This window comes from Alligator sinensis, unplaced genomic scaffold (assembly GCF_000455745.1).
Source record: "Alligator sinensis unplaced genomic scaffold, ASM45574v1 scaffold937_1, whole genome shotgun sequence".
Taxonomy (NCBI): Eukaryota; Metazoa; Chordata; order Crocodylia; family Alligatoridae; genus Alligator; species Alligator sinensis.
Window position 1 is genome coordinate 1,606,934 of NW_005842257.1, and position 18,234 is coordinate 1,625,167.

Below are 18,234 nucleotides of genomic sequence, written 5' to 3' on the forward strand. Positions count from 1 at the left end.
ACTGCTTTATTCTAATAGGTATTTTTACAAAGAAACAGCTTAAAAACCCATAAGCGATAGGAAGTCGATTCCTACTCAGGTATTTAATTTGTAACATGTACAGTACTATAGCATAAAAGCTTCAAGGCCAAACAATACCAGCACCAAAGGAGGAAGGTTGGCCTTTCCTCCGTACTTTCCTCCATACCACAACCGACTTCAGAAACACCCGTGTGTTAAATCTCCCTGCCCCAGCTTGCTCCTCTGGACACACAACTCGCTGCAAGACGAAAATTAAAACAAATCTGACGTGAAATGGGTGGACGTTCAAATCTTTGTAAACACAGGACGAGCAGCTTACGATTAGAAATGCAAGGGATCAGTGTAAAAGAAATCTTGATAAATAGACATTACATACAGACAAAGACTCCTATAATAAAACTTAGAACTGATGAGATATAAAAATACTGAACATTCAGAGCATTTTGGTCAGTGGATAATGGGGGTTCCCCTCCCCCTAGAAGTTAATATACATTTATATCCACCAGCTTTTTTTCCCCCTATTTTGCTCATAAAAATAAGAGTGTTATTTTAAATAATTTTAAATCTGGAATCTGACCTAGAATTCATCATGTTTTACCCTAAACGGCCACGTCGAATGCTGCGATACGTGATTGGCAGCCAAAAGCACAAGGTACATAAATTCTTCCACATCGAAGGAGTAGTTAGTAAACTTTGGATGTTTCCCCAGTGTCGGGTGGTGTCCCTGGAAAAACAAAGTAGGTTTAAGAAAGCACACATGCCACGTCTTTCATTCGAAAAATGAGTCATGAATTGAGCAATCAGCATTTCAATGTATAATCTCAAATCCATTGATTTCCCTTATAGCAATAGTGTCAGTAAGTAACGGTGTAACAACAGTGTTATTGATGGCTTGTACTAATGGCCAATTAATTTCATTCCTCTTCCTCCCCCTCCAGCTATTAATACAAAATGTCTCCTAAATCAGAGGAAAGTTCATTTGGGCTAGCGCACAGATATCACATTTCACATACACAAATGAAGACAAGGAAAACAAATTTACTTTTAATTAATTAAAAACAGCATCCTCCCCCTTCCCCCACACCTGCTATGCATTACCTGATCCTGAGGGAAGACTTTGTCCTTTTTTTGCCAAGTGATATAGTGAACACCTCTGAGCCTTGCTAAATCCAGATAACACCGTTCATCTTCACAGTTGTACCTAAGGACATGCAGAATCACATAGTTACCCTCAAAGACTGCCCTAAAATACAAATACGCGTTGCTCATTTGTAAGGCAGCAAAACCCCGAGCCAAATTCTACACCTTAGACAAACTCATTAATTGAAGCAGGATTGCCCAGGATAGAAATCAATGCTCTTAATGAAATGCAGTACACTTGTCCTGTGTATTTAGAGTAAGGATGTCTCATAATGATGCTTCAGAAGAAATATAGTGAAAATGGAAATCCCAGGGCAATTTAGGTAGAACAAACTGCACAGAGCTGTGCTGGAATTTAGCCAGGATGGTGGTACCAAGCACTCTTACTCCACTAAATAAATCACAGGAACTTCAATAGTCAGGGCTGGTTCCATTTCCTCACCTGATTTAACTCACTTGGATAATCAAAACGCCCTCTTCAGACATATTAAGACAAGAGCGGTACATGGCGCCGCAGCTCCACACTGCACACGCCACTGCATATCACGCACGCCGCATATGCAATCATTCCCTGCACTGCTAATTTGCAGCACCGGAGGCTGGGGATTTTACCCCAGGAGATCCCAAGGGTCCAAAAACCCATGCCTAAAAAAAGCAGGGCGGCACATGTGGCAGCAGTGCATGCCTCCCAAAACGAGAGCCTGGCCAGCTGGAGCCCACTCTTCAGCTGCTGACCAGGCTCCCTGCTGCAGGAGTGCTGCAGCTCCTGGAGGCCCCCAGGAAGAGCTGCTGGCCCCGGCCTCTCCCACCTCACCCGGGGCAGCATGCCACACACTGGAGTGCGCATGGCATGCGAGTTTCCTGAGGACAAGCAGCAGTAGCCCACATTGTGCCGCTACTGTTTGTCCACAAGGAAATGCTCATTCCCACTCATGGGAACATGCCCTTCTTGGCAACATCAGGGTCTTTTACCAGAACAGACCCACTGGGAGAATCCAACCCATGTTCCTCCTCGTCTTTTTTAATTTTTAAATTTTTTTTGAGTCTTCCCATCCGATCACTGACTAGATGATTCCCTGCTTAGCTATGAGATCTGATGAAATCACAAATAAGGATTCTTTCAATCCTCCATCCAGAAGAATAACCTTCACCCAGGACCTAATCTAAAGTTTCAGCCCCAAAAGGTGAATGTTATGAACACCTGAAGGACGATGGTTATAATGGAAACATGCAGACAACCCAAGAGCTGTTACTGTTAATGCTACTATACCAAGGAATCGTTCCTCAAAAAGGCATGGAAAAAAAAAGTCATGTGTTGAAATAAACTGAATAAAAAGACTTACAGCTCAAAAACGACAGCCCAGTCTGGGAGAAAGAGCAGATGGGCGAGTCCAGCTCCATGCATGCCAATGAATATATCGGAGTTGTGTGTGATTCTCAACTGCTCTAAAAATGCAAGTTCCCTGCAGATAACATAACACTTGTTAGCATCCAGAATGCCTCCTTGTCTTAGCAGAATTAGCTACGTTCAAATAACATAAAATTCACTGAAAGGTAATTCTGGAAAAAAGGACAGTGCTCCAAAGCACGGATATCTTTGAAACAACAATCCCCTGCACTACAACCACTGCCCAGCAGCCATTCACTGAGGGAGCAGAGACAGCACGTTTTCAGACCTTCGCTCTAACAAGACTCTGCTGCAGACTTAAGACTTTCTCAGGTACGTTCTCCGATTAACCCTAGCAATGTGTGATCATCACCTTATGTAGGGACAGGCATCCAGCTTAGCCTCAGGCATCTGGTATGGAGGGCACTAGATGGAAACCTGGAGATCTTGATTCAATTCCTGGGCCTCTTGCTGACCTGCTGTGAACCTGGGCAAGTCATTTCAACTCTTGGCCTCTGTTCCTTTGGGATCTGCTTGCTTAGACTGTAAACTCTCTGGGGCAGGGACTGTTTGCACAAGGTGCATGCACTGCCTATCTACCTAGCACCTCCACTTCAAATAAAGCGTCTAGGTACCACCATAATATATAACGATAACGGGAGATCTTACACCCATTAGCATGCAATGACAGAAACAAATAACAAAAGAATTGACCAGTTGACCTACTAAAGGGGCTAAAGGGAACCAGTCTTTGGTTTCTGCCTCTCAGCTCCCCTAAGGATTGGTAATGTTGGTGATCGGCAGCAAACCCAGCAGCGGGACATGAACACACTTGCTTTGGAGGATTTAGGAAGGTGAAGTTCTTCAGCCTGGAGCTCATCCAACTCGACAGTCATTCTTGCAGAGCCAGCTGAGGGATAGGGCATGTCGAGTCACTTCCCACAGCAACTGCTTTTATACTGACGGCTCTTAGGTTTTCAGAAACAACCAGGTAGGAAATTCTGCGGAAGTCTTGATCTTAACCACCACGAACAACAAGAGACAGACAACACGATCCTCTCCACACATACGTACTTGTACTTATAATCTACTACTTTGACCTCAAATGATGAGACCGTCTTCAAAGCGTTGACAAGCTAGAAAGGAAAGAGTAAGATTTAGTGGGGTACCGATGTTACTTCCTTTTCCCCAGATCCACAGGGAATGATACTTGAGATAAGAGTGCCTATTCCCACTGCTGTAATGAATGCTTGCTTTCCAGTCTCTGCATCTCAGGTCCCAGTGCACAGGATAAGTGCCTGCCTAAGCTTCTGACAACATGGATATTCCTTCGCATCGCCCCATCTACCATTCGCCGCCTTCTTGCACATCGGCTGATTATGTGTATGGAAGTACAGCACTGCTTGCACTTTTGGAGATCACTGTTTTTTATGTGAAGCCTTAGCACCTGATTCTGTACCACTGAAACCACTAGGATTTGAACCATTGCCTTGAAAGGGGCAGTCCAGACTCTACGGGCCAGATGTTTCAAAGGTGTTTCAAAGGTGTTTAAGTGCATAGAGATGCATCTTAGCTCTCAGTAACTCCACTGCAAATCTACCGAGCCTCAGTCAGTTCTCACTTCATCCAGCTTCACAGAGGTATGACTCTGTTCACCTAAATGCAGTAAGTCCCGATTCGCACAATGTGCTGCGATGAGAATCTGGCCCTCTTTAGGGTTAGAGGCCCATCCAGCAAGGTGTTTAATGCCTAAACTTCAAGCACAGGAACAAACCAAATGAGGTGAGCTCTATGAACTGCTAAACCTAATGCCACATGCTGTGATTAAATTTTACCTTGCAGCCAACGTAAGAAAAAGTGCTCCTGTGAGGTCAAGGCCTAACACTGAAGCCATCTTCTGAACTTTATTTGCTACCAAACCTACTACCTCGGTCATCAAAGGAGAGCTCCGCAGACCCTTCCTGGGATACATCACCCAATACAGTTCACTCACATTCAAACTGCTTTGAAAACATGTTGGCCTAGGTAATCCACTGTCCTTAGTATACAGGTCCCCTCTAAATAAAGTATCACGCCGATGGTCAAAACACATGGGCATTATCACAACAGCTCTTAAAGGCAACAGGGTGCAGGAGGAGAGAGATGGAGTCAAGAGTATTTTTCCCCTACGAAAGTACCATCAAGAAAAGATGCTAACCTCTCTCTTCTTGGCATGTGTCCATTACAAAAGCACACTACATAAGGCAGCAGAGGGGAGGCAGCGTAGTCCAGTGGATAGGGCCTGGGACTGGGACTCTGGAGATCTGGGCACTGCCACTGACCCGCTGTGTGATCTTAGGCAAGTCTCTTAACATGTCTGTGTCTCAGTTTCCCCATCTGTAAAATGGGGATAACAATGCTTAACCCACCTCTGCAAGTCACTTTCCGAACTAAGAATGAGAAGCGCTAGATGTTGCCATTTTATCAAAGGTGCACCTTGACTGCAAAACACACTCAGTGACCTGTGATTTCAAGATGCAGGCTACTTTGAAAGATTCAAGTGTGCCTACTCAGTGAGAGCTACCTGCAAACTTTAGTCTGTAAGCACAATTTGGAGTATCTCATTAGCCTGCTGGTTTTCAGCACGGACCTGTCAAAAAGTCTAGTGAAGATGCACCAATAGGAACCCGAAAGAATAGCAGTCAGCCAAGTAGAATTTAGCTTTAACATCATATTGTGGCTTTGTCTTATTGTCTGAAGAATGGGTACATCTAATTTACCAGCCCTACTGCCCATCCTTCACCAGGCTCCACAGATATATTTACAAAGCAACCAGGCTCAGACCCAGGGGCATAGACACGGATACTGGTTAGATGGCAACTCTGCTTACAGTAATCCTAGAGCTGAGCACGTTTATTCAAGAGTTATCAGACAGTAGTAAAGCCCTAACTATTGTGCCCAATAGGTACATGTTGTTGTTGGTTTTTTTAAAGGAAAATAACCCAACCTCATTCTGGTTCAGTATTTTCCGGTAGTCTGTACTGCGTGCAAGTATCGTGACTCGAATTCTCCCATCCTAAAAAGACAGAAGCAGTGAAACATCCGTAAGGCCCACAAATAAATCAATAGGTCTCCTATGATTAGTTTTAAAGGAAGCAATGGTTTGAGCAATAAAGTGTGTTTCCTGCAGGTAAAGTAAAAGCCTCGAGCTAAACAAAAGTTTCAAGTATTCTCCCCAAAAAATAAAATAAAAACCTCTTGCAGCTACTAGAAATGGAATGTTTATTAACTGACCTGCTTCTGTTCAAAAAGAATTGCCGCACTACCTGCATCTGAATGCAGGAAACTTGAAAAGATCATCTGTTTTCTAAGACCCCTGGAAAAAAATGATTTCGCCCATCTACCAATTCTCGCTCTCTTCCCTTCAAAGTAGTTGGGTCCTTCGGGGTAAATTTTCCAAGTGAAGTAACGAGATTTAGCCACAGGACACCCATTAGTGACAGTGGGAGGTGATGAGCTAAATGCCCCTGCGACGTGTTGAAAGCATGCTACTTAGTGACAACGTGCAGGCTACTCTCTGGTAAATACTTCCGAAAACCAAAAGTTGTTGTAGTTACCAACACAACTGCACCAAGTCTGCAAGCTCTGAGCCAGGCTTAATTGGTCCTGTTCTACCCCCCAAGTTGACCAGGACAGTGAGGTTTTAAAGAGGCATAACCTAAGCCCCTGCAAAAAACAAAAAAACAAAACCAGACACCTTGCAGACCTTTGCCAGGTTCCCTCAATTAGGTTTCAGAGCAGTGCTTGATGGTGGTGCCTTCTGGAGCTCATGCATCTAGGCCTCCTGACCTGGAAGGGCTTTTGTTTTTGTGCAGGGATATATGGATTAAGAGTGGGGGAAGGATGGAAGGGAAGAGACGGGGGAAGGCAGTAGCTCCTCAGCATTACAAGAGGAGGTTTGAAGACTTCTCCAAGGGGAGAGGACATGGGAGTGCCTTTTATTTATACGCTCAGGTGTGGACTAATGGTGTTGACTGACCAGCTGGTGAACAAAAGGGAGAACCAACACAACCCCGTGAAAGACAGACTTTAACACCTACTACTCTTCTCTACTAGATCCAGCTAGATACTACTACTTTTCTGGGCACGAATGATGATGGCTTACAGAAAGGACCTGCAAACATTAAACCCAGATGGTATCATTCCTACCTTGGGTCCTTCTTGTGTGATATTTAATCTGTGTAACACGTGCTGGGAAAATGCTCTGAATAACCCAGTACCGTGACAGCCAGAGATCTGAAATCAGAGAAGTGATTGGTATTATCATAAGATGCTCTGCTTGCAATCTACCCTCAGACTTGGTTTGCCAACACTGGGAAAACTCAAGCTCTGGAACAATACATATGTGGATGCCTAGGCTCCACAGCGGCAGGATAAAAAGGACTCACCAGTGGCGTATTATAAAATAAGCCATAGCGCATTCGAGGCAACAACGAAAAGACTGCTTCCTTGAAACATACCTGAAAAGAGAGAGCATTAACATGTAAAGGTCACACACCTACAACTGATTGAACAAGGACATCTTCCATACTCATTCAATGCACACAGTATTCATATTGAAAAGCCCCCTTCAGCTCCAATCAGGGACGGCCACTGAATTGTACAAGAAACAGTGGAAATGGCTGGAACGCATCGTCGCCACCCCATACAGTTCTCACATTAGGGGTTAGTTAAAATGCAAGACTGAAAGGACCAAATGAGGAGCAGGGCAGGAGAAGTAGGTAGACAAACATTTGGTACAATCAGCTGCTTCAGGCATCTATAATCACAGGTGGCCCTGTCTTTGTAGGGATCTGTAGACACCATCTGCTAAAATACAGGTAGGTTTTATCGTTTCATAGTAGTTTAGGGTCAGAAGGAAGATCCTCCTACAGAAGGCTTTTGTGGAGGAAAAAAGGCCCACTACTGTGGGCTAGTTTATCAGGGCAGGGAGTGGAGATTAGAGATTATAAATGTCATGATATATGTATGCATATGCCAAACTTCCCTGCTTCTACACGAGGGGGTGTTTTTGGAGTGCTCTTCCCTCGGCGCCAAAGCTAAAGGTTCAGTTACAGTGCTGTCCGCTCTGACACTACCAGTTTTCAGATATATAAAATACAGGAAATAATATACGTGAAATATATATCCTATTTCATGTATCATATTTCAAGTATTATATATGGATTATATTATATAATACTTGAAATAGGATATATATTTCAAGTATATTATTTCAAATATATAAAAACTGGTAGTGTCAGAGCGGACAGCACTGTAACTGAACCTTTAGCTTTGGCGCTGAGGGAAGAGCACTCCAAAAACACCCCCTCGCGTAGAAGCAGGGAAGTTTAGCATATGCATACAACATGTGCAGCCACAACGAACTAGCTTACGACCTCGGTTTTCACCTGAAGGAAGCCCCGACTTCAATTGGTCTAAAATATTTGTCTGTGAAAAGGCAGAAAAGTTCTAGCACGTCACCCTGATTACATACAGGCTAGCAGTTCTGGCTTAACATGCAATCCCATACCCTTTTGGAGTCAAACGTTTTCAAGTGTATTATTTCGTAGTCCGTAAATGCCTTCCATGTCTCACTGAACAAGTCTCCATAACCGTACGAGCTCTAGGAAGAAAGACAAAAAAACAAACGTATGCACACCTGTGAGTAAATGAATGCATATGAAAGAAGCCCTCGCTGAGTGATGGTGAATTCTATGCATTACATTAGTTTCTTGCATGGGCTTTGTCACTTTAGTAACTAAGAGCCAGCCTAACATAAACCACAGTCAAGCAGAGCGTCTAAGCTGATCCTTACAAGTGTACAGCAGCCTAATTTGAGATAAACAGGCCTATAAACTCTAGTCTAGACCAAACCCAGCACAAGGGCAAGGGGAGGGTGTAGCAGGCAGCTCTTGCCAACAGAATACCTCTGGTTGTCACCTACAACCCCAACTTGAGCAACTTGGACACCTCCAACCCTTTCTGGAACATAACCATCTCAAGGTAGCCACGAAGGACAACCCTGTCCTGGCTTTCAGGCAGCCTCCCAACCTCAAACAGCATCTCTCCAGCAGCACACTACTTAACTCCTATTCATAGCAAGGGACCAGACCTGGCTTTAGGCCTGGATGCCTTTAGTGCCCCCTCTTCAACAGAGACCACATCATCAAGGGACTGAATAGCACGGATTATAACACCAGAGGTTCATTTACCTGCTCCTCAACCCATGTCTCACATGCTGTCTGCTGACTTCAGACTAACAAGGCTAACTACCTCTCTATGCTGAGATGAAACCTGGTTGTCAATGTACATGCAATGCAGGCATTTGAAATGAAAAGCTGTTAAATCTATTTTGGATCCGCTAAGATTTAGAAGTAAGCTTAGCACTTAGTGCTGCTGTGACTGCTAGCTCTTCCACCAGGAAGAACATCTATCATGCCATGCCTTTTGGTGGACAGACCTTTGAGAACCAGCTACTCCCTTCCAGCCAAGAGATCAACCTCCTCAGCTCAAGCAGCAGAGGCTTCTCCTGCAGCTCCAAAATAGATCAGCAGCATCTAGAAGGCAAGAGCATCAATGCTTCCTTGCCCAGTGCAGCGAGATGGGACATCAGAGACCTGAGGCAGTCTGCTTAGAGCACGTACGCTGCCTTGCGATGTTGCAGCTGTTCGGTCCACCTTGTCTTTAATAAGAGAGGAATACATTTTCCAAGATCACTAAAAAAAAAAAAGACTAAAAAAGCCTACAAAACAGAGGCAGGGTCCAGAGAAAGAGAAGAGACTCTAAAAGACAGCATATTTCATTAGCTGGGAGCCTTTCTACTTTCATGACCCCACTTCTGCGATGACGTTTTAATGAACTGCAGGCTGGATATAACTCACTAGCAATAGAGGAACTGCTTTCCCAGATCAGTAGTGACAGTCTCATCTTCAAAGCTGGGAGCTCTGCTCCTCCACAACAGAGCAGATTGTCAGGGAACACGGAAACGTCACTTCTGCACGTATAGGACAGGGGTTTTACAAGTGCATTCCCTACTCGCTTTCTGGCTTACTCCACTTAAAAGCAATGCTAATGAGGATAGAACAGCAGTGCTACAGTAGCTAAGAAGTATGCACATATCTAATAATGTTAAGAGGAAAAAAAAAAAGGAGGGGGGGTGGAAAATGCATAATAAACTCAAGACGTTCTTTCAATAATCAAACAGTCCCAGCAAATCAAGCAGGTTCTTGGTGCCATCATCTGGTAGTATAAGGGAATAACACTGGTGTGTAGACTCAATAAGTAAATTCATATAAGCAATGCACACCTCTTGCACTCATTCTATGCTGTGTACTTGTGAAATACAACACAACATTAAGATAGCAACATCCTCAATAACACAGGAATTAACAGGAAAAGTAGCCCGGTTGTCAAAAAGTCCTTCACAATACTGTGACATCTTTGGCCTTTTAAGATGATCTTAGGCATGTATTTACATACACCTACACAGTCCTGGTGACCTTAACATGCAGGAAGATGCACGATTATTTTAAATGGATTTGCTTCCAATATAGATTCACAGATGCTAGTGTTGGAAGGGACCTCAACAGATCATCGAGTCTGACTCCCTGCCTGGGCAGGAAAGACGGCTGGGGTCAGATGATCCCAGCCAGATACTTCCCTTGGAACAATATATTAGGGTGCACATACACATGCAGCAAGATTGCTCTGATGCGCTGCAATTACAGCACGTCAGAGCAGACTCGGTTAATCGAGTATGCTGGAGCGTGGTTCTTACTGCACTCTAGCAGACTCTAGTGTCACATGTATCAGCATCCCCGTACTGAAAAATGGTGGCAGGGGTGCTTTAACTAAAGCTCGTTCAATGAGCTTTAGTTAAAGCACCCCGCCACCATTTTTCAGCACGGGGACACTGATACACGTGACACTCTGGGCACTTTAATTAGAGCAGTTCTCCAAGCCACTCTAATTAAAGCGCCGCCTCTTCCACCCCAGAGCATGTGTATAAACGTCCTTAGAAAACCTTAAAAACAAAGTTTTTATCAGATGAGTCAGAAGCATCATATCAAGTGAAGTGCTGGAAAGATTAGCTTGTAGTCGAGCTAGGACACAGAGGGAACACGGACAAGAGCAGATGCACTATGCTGTATCTACGATAGGACTGATCCACACCTTTCCAGAGCTACTTACCGTATCCCACATGACAACATTGACATCAGTGCTGAAAGAGTTGTTAACGTGCTGGGTGATGTAAAGATTGACGAAGTCACAGAAGTGATGGTACATATTGACACCTGAGAGGAGAGGGAAAACATTTGTTGAGATCAAATAAAGCAAAGCTGCATTCATTCCTGTTTTTGTGGATGAGCATGTTGAGTCACTTCCTTCTGAACAAGACAGGTCTTCACCCCTGCATACAGGACTGTTGGCAGTTTACATTTGTTTTCCCATTCGTAGAACTGAGGGCTTCCTATACCCCTTGTAGTGGAAGTCAGGGAAGAAAACACTATGTCTTGAAGATTACTTAAACCACAGAACAGCCAAAAGCAGCAAGCAATAAAATAAATGTAACTTGTCATTTCAAATTAGATGTGCAACTGGTTTCTGTTGCATCCTAAAGGAGCTACCACAGCACAGATCCTTTGCTTCATCAATGCCCAGTTACATGGGTAAGTACCAGTGTTTCATCAATGCCCAGTTACATGGTAAGTACCAGTGTTACGTCTTTTGTAACTGTTTTCAGGGTTTTTAGGGCATCAAGGTCAGCTCTGCCTTGACCTCCGTCCTGCAGGGCTGGGGATATTTGGATGCCATTGATCCCAGGTTATTCCTTCAGCACCAATGCCAAAGCAGGAATCAGCTCAGCAGACTCATTCAGAGTGCTTTCACACGCTCCTGTTTCAAAAAGGGCCTAACAATTATCTGAATGCTAAACTAAAAAGTATTCTCCTCTATTAATGTTATGCCTCCCAAACAGAGCATTAGAAAGGACTGACAAATTACAGAAGTGCAAACCATTTACAGTAGCACAGTTTTCATAAAGCCTTCAAGCCTTGGCTGCCTGAAGGATCTGGATACGGTGTCTAGTAGCAATCACTAGGACTTTTGCAATGAACTAACTACCTTGCTTCACACCCCGCAGCTGCTTTTCACTGAACATGAAATGGCTCTTTTTATTTTAAGTTATAAAACTACATAAAATTGCTTGCCTGATTTTTTTTCCTTTAGATGTACAACTTCCTTCCCCCATATAGTTGCTATATATTCTATATGTGCAGAAGCTGCAGTTACTAAATTCACACAGCAGAAAGTAAGTTGTTCCTACTCCTATGATATGCAAGTGCTATTAAATTAGTCACCAGCAGAAAGCCACCATGCAAAAGGAGTGGTCTGACAAAGCACAAGTTGGATTATACTAACCTCACAAATTTTCTCTATGAAAAGGGAATGGAAAAAGTGTCCCGAAATGTGTGCGCGCCATGTGCGTACACGCACAAATAATGCACGGTGTAACTCAATACACTACATCAGGGTAACCCCTTCTTCTCTCTCACCACGCGATGCAGAAAAATACAAAGACTTTGTTACCTGCATCTAATTTCATGAAGTAAGTTGGCTTTTCAATAACAATGTCGCATTTCCCGTCTTCTATGGGTCTGAAACTCAGGGGAGTAAATGTCTGGAGTTCAGCAAACCTGGAAATATTCATGCACAGGTCACACTTCTGACTATGAGTACCAATTCCGCTCTTACAATTCGATGTTCATTAGGGGAAATTGATATGACGACTAATATTCCCCACGTTGAATAACATCTGACAATTAAAATTAATTTCAATTAAAACTGATGGTTCTGAGGCTACAGGCTTCAAAAAGGTTAAACTCTGCCTTTGATCTCAAGAGTCGAGCAGCATCTTTGATCTACAAGTCAAGGCAGCAGAGAACTGAGAAAACCTTTCTGCCCACCCACACGTCCAGGCTGCAGCTGATGCAAGTACCTTAACCTAAGTACATACAAGTCGCACGTGTTGATGTGCATTTAAGAAGGTACTTGAATGCCAATCTGAATATTTTGCTAAGATCAGCAACCATAACAGCACAGCTGATGATTCTGATGCTAATTAGGATGGATGTCTATGTCCCCTGGAGCTGGATGGGGGTGTTCAGCTGATGGGACTAAAATTACCAAACACAAGAGTCAACAGCTCAGAGGGTCCAGACAGGAAGATCCAAGAAACTCTGGTGTAGCCAGGGGATGCCCAAATGGAAACAGAATGAGGAAGAAAACTGAATCCTCAGGTGCTTCCAGGTGCAAGGGAACTACTTGCAGTTGCATGGCAGCAGCTCTGAAAAGGGCAACCGTCCATCTCAGAATATCCAGCTTCCAAGGAAGGCCTCCCTGAGCATCCACCCCATCAGCCCAACTGCAAGCCTGTGGGGGCAACCCTGACCATGCAGAACAAGCACGATATTAGCCTCAATTCAGCAAAAGGCTCAAGTCAAGAGCCCATTAGCTGAATGGAGGAAAAAGGGCTTTTGACCCCAGAGGTACTTTACAGAGGCAGCATCCTCACACCTTCACCCTACCATGCAGCTTGGAAATCAAGCCCTGGATTTCCAGCTTCTAGCACTGTGCCCAGTCATTTCTATTTCACTTCAGAAACCATTTCAAGTGGTTCTCAAGCGAAAAAAAAAAAAAGAAAGGACTGCTGCTTTGGGGTCAAGGTGGGACAACAGCCTGTCCTCCACAAAAGCGTCACATCCGCAGCCACTACAACTTAGCCCTGTGGGCTATTTTGACCTTTGCCCACATGGATGCTTCAAAACCAACTGCTGCAAATAGATAACAGTGCATGGGATGGGATTTGCACTCATTCCTCTTGCAAATGAGTCAAGGTTTTCCCAACACAAACACATTCGCACTAAACGCCCCACTGAGAGCCGCTGGAGCCCAGGAAAGAGAGTGAGAAAGAATAAGATAACTTCACTGAGAGGTGGCCAAGACAGCAAATCTTACCAAGACTGCAGAGGGCTCTTCCGCTGACCTTCTGCCAGGAACGCTCGAACATCAAGGTTGCAAGAGCCACCGATTTCTCCTTTCTGGAAAAAGTCCTCCCTGAACCTGGAGGAATAAAACCCCATCAGCACAATACACCTGACCCCAGTGCAGCAGTTCAAGAGGGGTCAACCCAAGCCTGAAACTCCAGGAGCAATCCAGTCTGTCATTAACGTAATATGGGCAATGCAATATGGCTTAGCTTTCCCAGCTCCTGGGCTCAAGCCAATGCTGCCAAGTCGCAGTTCAGTAAGGTGCTTCAAGTTGAAGTATGAGACATCCCTTTGCCATAACCCAAACTATCTGCATGCTTACCCAAACTGGCCCTGTTGTCTCCATGTACTACATTCAGCCATAACATTTCTCTGATTCTGGGCAGGGGTGGCCATATTCTCACACATACAACACACTTCTTTCCCCAAAAAACAGCTACTAGGAATTGGAGTGCGCCTTATATGTGACAAATATGGTAAAAGCAGGTTCTGCAAAAATATTATATTTGGTAAGCATCCTAAAATCGGTCTGTCTACCTTGCATGCCCACCCACGCCACTTGATATCATCCAAGCAGGCAGAGGAGGGATTGGATTCTCTCGCCACCACTTCCTCCTTCCATCTTTTGCTTTGAACAGGCCAACTAGACCAGACCTGCAGGCCACACAGACAAGAGACAACCTGCTCTGCGAGTCCTGTCTGGACTTCAGCATTTGCTGGCAGATTTCAGCAGCAGCAATTTAAGTGGCCCTGGAGACTGCAGAGCTGAAGACTTATAGTGTGATAAAGTTTTAGCAGGCAGATACCATGATGAAAGGTGCACCAGATATGCAACAAGTCTCCTTCCCTTGCAGATATGAGTTTTGAAATACATTTTTCCTGCTGTTTCCTGGTCACAACAGAACATGAACAATTCAGAGACCTGTCATGACTCCTCTTGGCAGTCCTCAAATCTATGTACAGGTTGGTAGCTCTGCAATACTGGAGGTACTGTGAACAGGTAAGCGAGGAATCCCCCTGGGAGAAACAAAACAAGCAAGGGTTGATTGCAAAAAAATTAACACGCTTACAAGATAGTGCAACCTTCACAAGTTACCTATTCAATACCCCCAAACGCCTACCATTTCCATTGGCTTGCAGTGGGTTCTCATTTCATCCAACCGCTCTCTGACGTAGCCAAAGTCAGCTTGTTTCCAGAAAATCTGTTGAGCCGTCTCAATGCTGTTCGCCCTGATGCATGGGGGAAAAAAATTTGAGGTCCTTCCTTTAACATACATTAGCTTTCTGATGTGTCCCTTTAATCCAAACGGTAGGAGAAAGCCTGAGAAACTGTTTCATTTTTCACTATCCATTGGAGACTTCAAAATAAGCCAGCTATGACAAAATTAACATTCACACATTTTTTAAGCATCGCAGTGCAGAGGCTGCTGGGCAACAACGGTTAACAGAGGACCGTCTAGTCCAGGATTCGAAACGTGAAGTAGTCACAACCCAGAAGCGAACAAAACCAGGACAGCAAAAGCAGAAGATACACGGACAGACAGGAGACAAAGACAGCTGGTTACAAAAGCACAGAGCCTGCAGAACAATCCCCACCACGCGCTTCCCTCTGCCCCTCGGTTCATGTATTTTCTTTGTACGTTAGGTTACTAAAAATTTGTTCTAGCTGCCACCAAATATGAAGAAATACTTGTCTATACACAGTGCTTGGAGAACACAAGCTTATATATTTGTTTTGGAGAGACTGGAAATGAGAAACTTTGGGCCAGAGTCCTGTACAGAAGAGACATGCTTATGCTTTCTACCAAGACATTATAATGGAAGTAACCACTAGGTTTTTCTTCACGCTTGGTTTTAAAATAGTTCATTGCACTTTCTTTAATAAAAGAAGTCAGAGTTAGTAATTATAATTACTTCTGCTTGTTCTTAACTGCAGTAGCCCCTATGGCATGAGTCATATCCCTGAAAGGGCATTCAAGAGGAACAATTATTAGGCAATGAGAGGCCAAATCGCACTCCCCTGGGCTATGTATTTTAGCAGCTTATATAAATAAAATGTCTTGGCTCACCATCATTTGAAAACACCCTTTCAGCTAGCCTGGATCAGGAGATAAAGTTCTCCTTTAAGCTTGCAAGTTCAGTCCTTAGAGGGGATGCCACAGGCTGCAGGCAAAATATGGTCCCCAACTCCTTCGCCACAAGAAGGAGAGTGACAGTGAAGAGCTAGGAGCTTATCGTCTATCCCGAAGCTACTACAGAAACAGGGACTGGAACAGAAAAGCCAGCCATGGCTTGTTCCTTGCCATTCAAGTTTCAAAACAGGAAACGGCTTATCGTCTGGATACGGGCAAAAATCCCCACCGGAGCGAGAAGCTAGATTCCCTGATAGAGTGCAAAAAACCCCAGACTATCAAAAAGTCATGGCTTCAAACTGCACTATAACCAGGTTAATAAAACATGCTAGCAGCAGGTATGCCAAAGCATGTGTTTTCCCTTAGACTCGCACAAGGAAAAAAAGGCTTTACACGTTACGCAGGTTTCCGTAAAGAGCTTTGTGATTATACCCTCTGCTAGGCAGAGACCGCCGCAACGCTCCCCAGGCGACACGAATGCAAAAGCAATGCGGCCGTCCACCTCATCCACGCATTTAAAGAGGAAACTTACCATCCGGTTTCAACATAGTCACACCCCGGGTAACTGAACCTGTGCTCTGGCTTGCAAGATTTCTCATAGCCCCAGCAGGATTTTAGTTTCTTCAAGGATTTCTAGAACACAGAGATCCCCGTTGAAAGCGGCTGCCTGACCGCCAGTTTTAAAGCCAACGTACGAGTCGTGCTTAGTCAAATATCCTGTCTCTTGAAAATAAATCTTGCAGTTTTCTACTCTCTTAAACAGTATTCTCGGTAAGGAACCGCTCGGCTTGCCCAGGCACGACTTAACGCACACGGATTTGACTGGATGCGCGAGTATTGCCACGGATATCAATGTGGCTTGGCGTGGTAGACATTACATGCACACATAGTGTTTTGTTCGATAAGGCCCTTCGAAACTTAAGCTGCAATGAGTCTCATGCACATCTGATAGAGAAGGGCAAACAACCTCAGCCTGGTAAAAACACACCTAGTCATCCTATAATAAAGCTCCTTTCCTATACAAGAAGTAGTCTGGCATAAAGAAGCCTTTTTTTTTTTTTTTGGCTGTAAGAGCAATTAAGCAAAATAGTTTCCACTAAAACTTTGCATCTCAAATCCAGGAGTTTTTTCCCCGCTCCGTTTCCCTGACAATACAAGAAATGCAGTTCCTAAAAGGACTCAGCGGGCCCTTAAGGAACGGCAATTCTCATCCCAGAGATGAGAGGCTTATTTATTGGCGAGAACATCGACCGGCTCCATACCAACTTTAACATCCAAGAATAACCACCACCAAAATGCCATTTAGGAAAACAAAGAAATACCTACTTTATATGGGCAATGCGAGTCCTGCTTACAGGCTGCAGCAAGAGCCCGATGGTTGTGCAGAAAGTATGGAATATGCTCCTCTGGCAAGTTGAGACTTTCGTAGCTATATAACGGCGTTTCTGGAAGGTTTCCGACTTCAGAGAGATTTGCATCTTGGGGACCGGCCAGGCTTTCTTGCAGCAGCACTCCAAAGGCGAGCAGCATTAGCATGGCAACCAGCAAGTCCTGCCGTCAGAAAGGAGAGACTATTATGCCCCACCTGAAAGCCAACACATGTGGAAATCACGGGTCAGAAATCAGCCAAATTAAAGTCATACGCTTAACCTAGAAGGTACAACTTTAGAAGTCTGCCTTTTGTCCCAGGCGAGGCAAACTTGCATGAAGACATTAAGACTGGACTGTTAAAGTATGAATCATTACTCACTAAACATCGCTGAGTGCTACCAACTCAAATGCACACAAAGTGGGTGTGCTGGCTTTAGTAAGTCTCCAGGGAGCCTGGGAGTCCAACTCCGGAAACTAAGTATAGACTGTACGATATCTGGATGGAAGGAAGAATTTCCTTTCTAAAACAGTCTCATTTTTTTAGGATGCGAAAGAAAAAAAAAAGTTTTAAAATAGGAATGGTGGAAAATGCAAAGCCTTTCTGCCTGCTAAATAGGGAACGCCTTCCAGTAGCTGAATGGAAAGACATACAATTCTCTGACTGATATTCAGATGTAACCACGCAGTTAAATTTAACACTAAACCATGACTGGTTTTTCAAGCTGCATGTTACAACTGCATGTAACACCACTAACGGCCTTAATGGAGGGCAAACCGGGTGACCTCCCAGGGCCCCACGCTTAATAAAAATTAATTACACTGGATATTTGTATCATCAATATTGTAGTAAGATACTTTCATGGCAGTTTCATGGGTAGGGCAACATGAATCGAAAATGTCCAACTTGCTTATAGGTCATCAAAATTAAGCCCCCAAATGACTCTCACGCCCAGGGCCCCAACAACCCTAACGCCACCACTGGTTACACCTTCCTGGAAGAAGAGTCTTAATTGCACCCATTAACCTGTGGCCATGTCATTCGGGCGATCAAACCCGAGAGTCCAATCGCCCTTTTCGGCCCTACCTGGGAATCTGCAACCTGATGAAGCGGTTC

The 18,234-nt window shown here is 44.2% G+C and overlaps 1 protein-coding gene across 9 annotated transcripts in view; it reads right to left on the reverse strand.

The window, feature by feature from the left end:
• The window catches only part of EOGT (EGF domain specific O-linked N-acetylglucosamine transferase), a 121,671-nt gene extending 103,437 nt beyond the window's left edge, over positions 1 to 18,234 (reverse strand). For 2 of the 9 annotated variants that reach the window (XR_003095011.1, XM_025208853.1), the window contains exons 1-16: positions 18,205 to 18,228; positions 17,076 to 17,300; positions 16,282 to 16,382; positions 14,739 to 14,847; positions 14,540 to 14,634; positions 13,586 to 13,690; positions 12,158 to 12,264; positions 10,760 to 10,863; positions 8,100 to 8,192; positions 6,976 to 7,047; positions 6,737 to 6,823; positions 5,535 to 5,603; positions 3,623 to 3,684; positions 2,505 to 2,624; positions 1,120 to 1,222; positions 599 to 745 (exon numbers count right to left, since the gene is read on the reverse strand). Coding sequence is in view for 8 of the 9 variants with exons in the window: in XM_025208853.1 (XP_025064638.1) it covers positions 599 to 745; positions 1,120 to 1,222; positions 2,505 to 2,624; positions 3,623 to 3,684; positions 5,535 to 5,603; positions 6,737 to 6,823; positions 6,976 to 7,047; positions 8,100 to 8,192; positions 10,760 to 10,863; positions 12,158 to 12,264; positions 13,586 to 13,690; positions 14,540 to 14,634; positions 14,739 to 14,847; positions 16,282 to 16,382; positions 17,076 to 17,285 (1,584 nt within the window). In the remaining variant the exon portion in view is untranslated. Of the gene's footprint in view, positions 1 to 6; positions 746 to 1,119; positions 1,223 to 2,504; positions 2,625 to 3,622; positions 3,685 to 5,534; positions 5,604 to 6,736; positions 6,824 to 6,975; positions 7,048 to 8,099; positions 8,193 to 10,759; positions 10,864 to 12,157; positions 12,265 to 13,585; positions 13,691 to 14,539; positions 14,635 to 14,738; positions 14,848 to 16,281; positions 16,383 to 17,075; positions 17,480 to 17,499; positions 17,518 to 18,204 lie in introns of those variants that run through there. The other 7 variants (XM_025208854.1, XM_014521780.1, XM_025208852.1 and 4 more) reach the window with 7 other exon arrangements.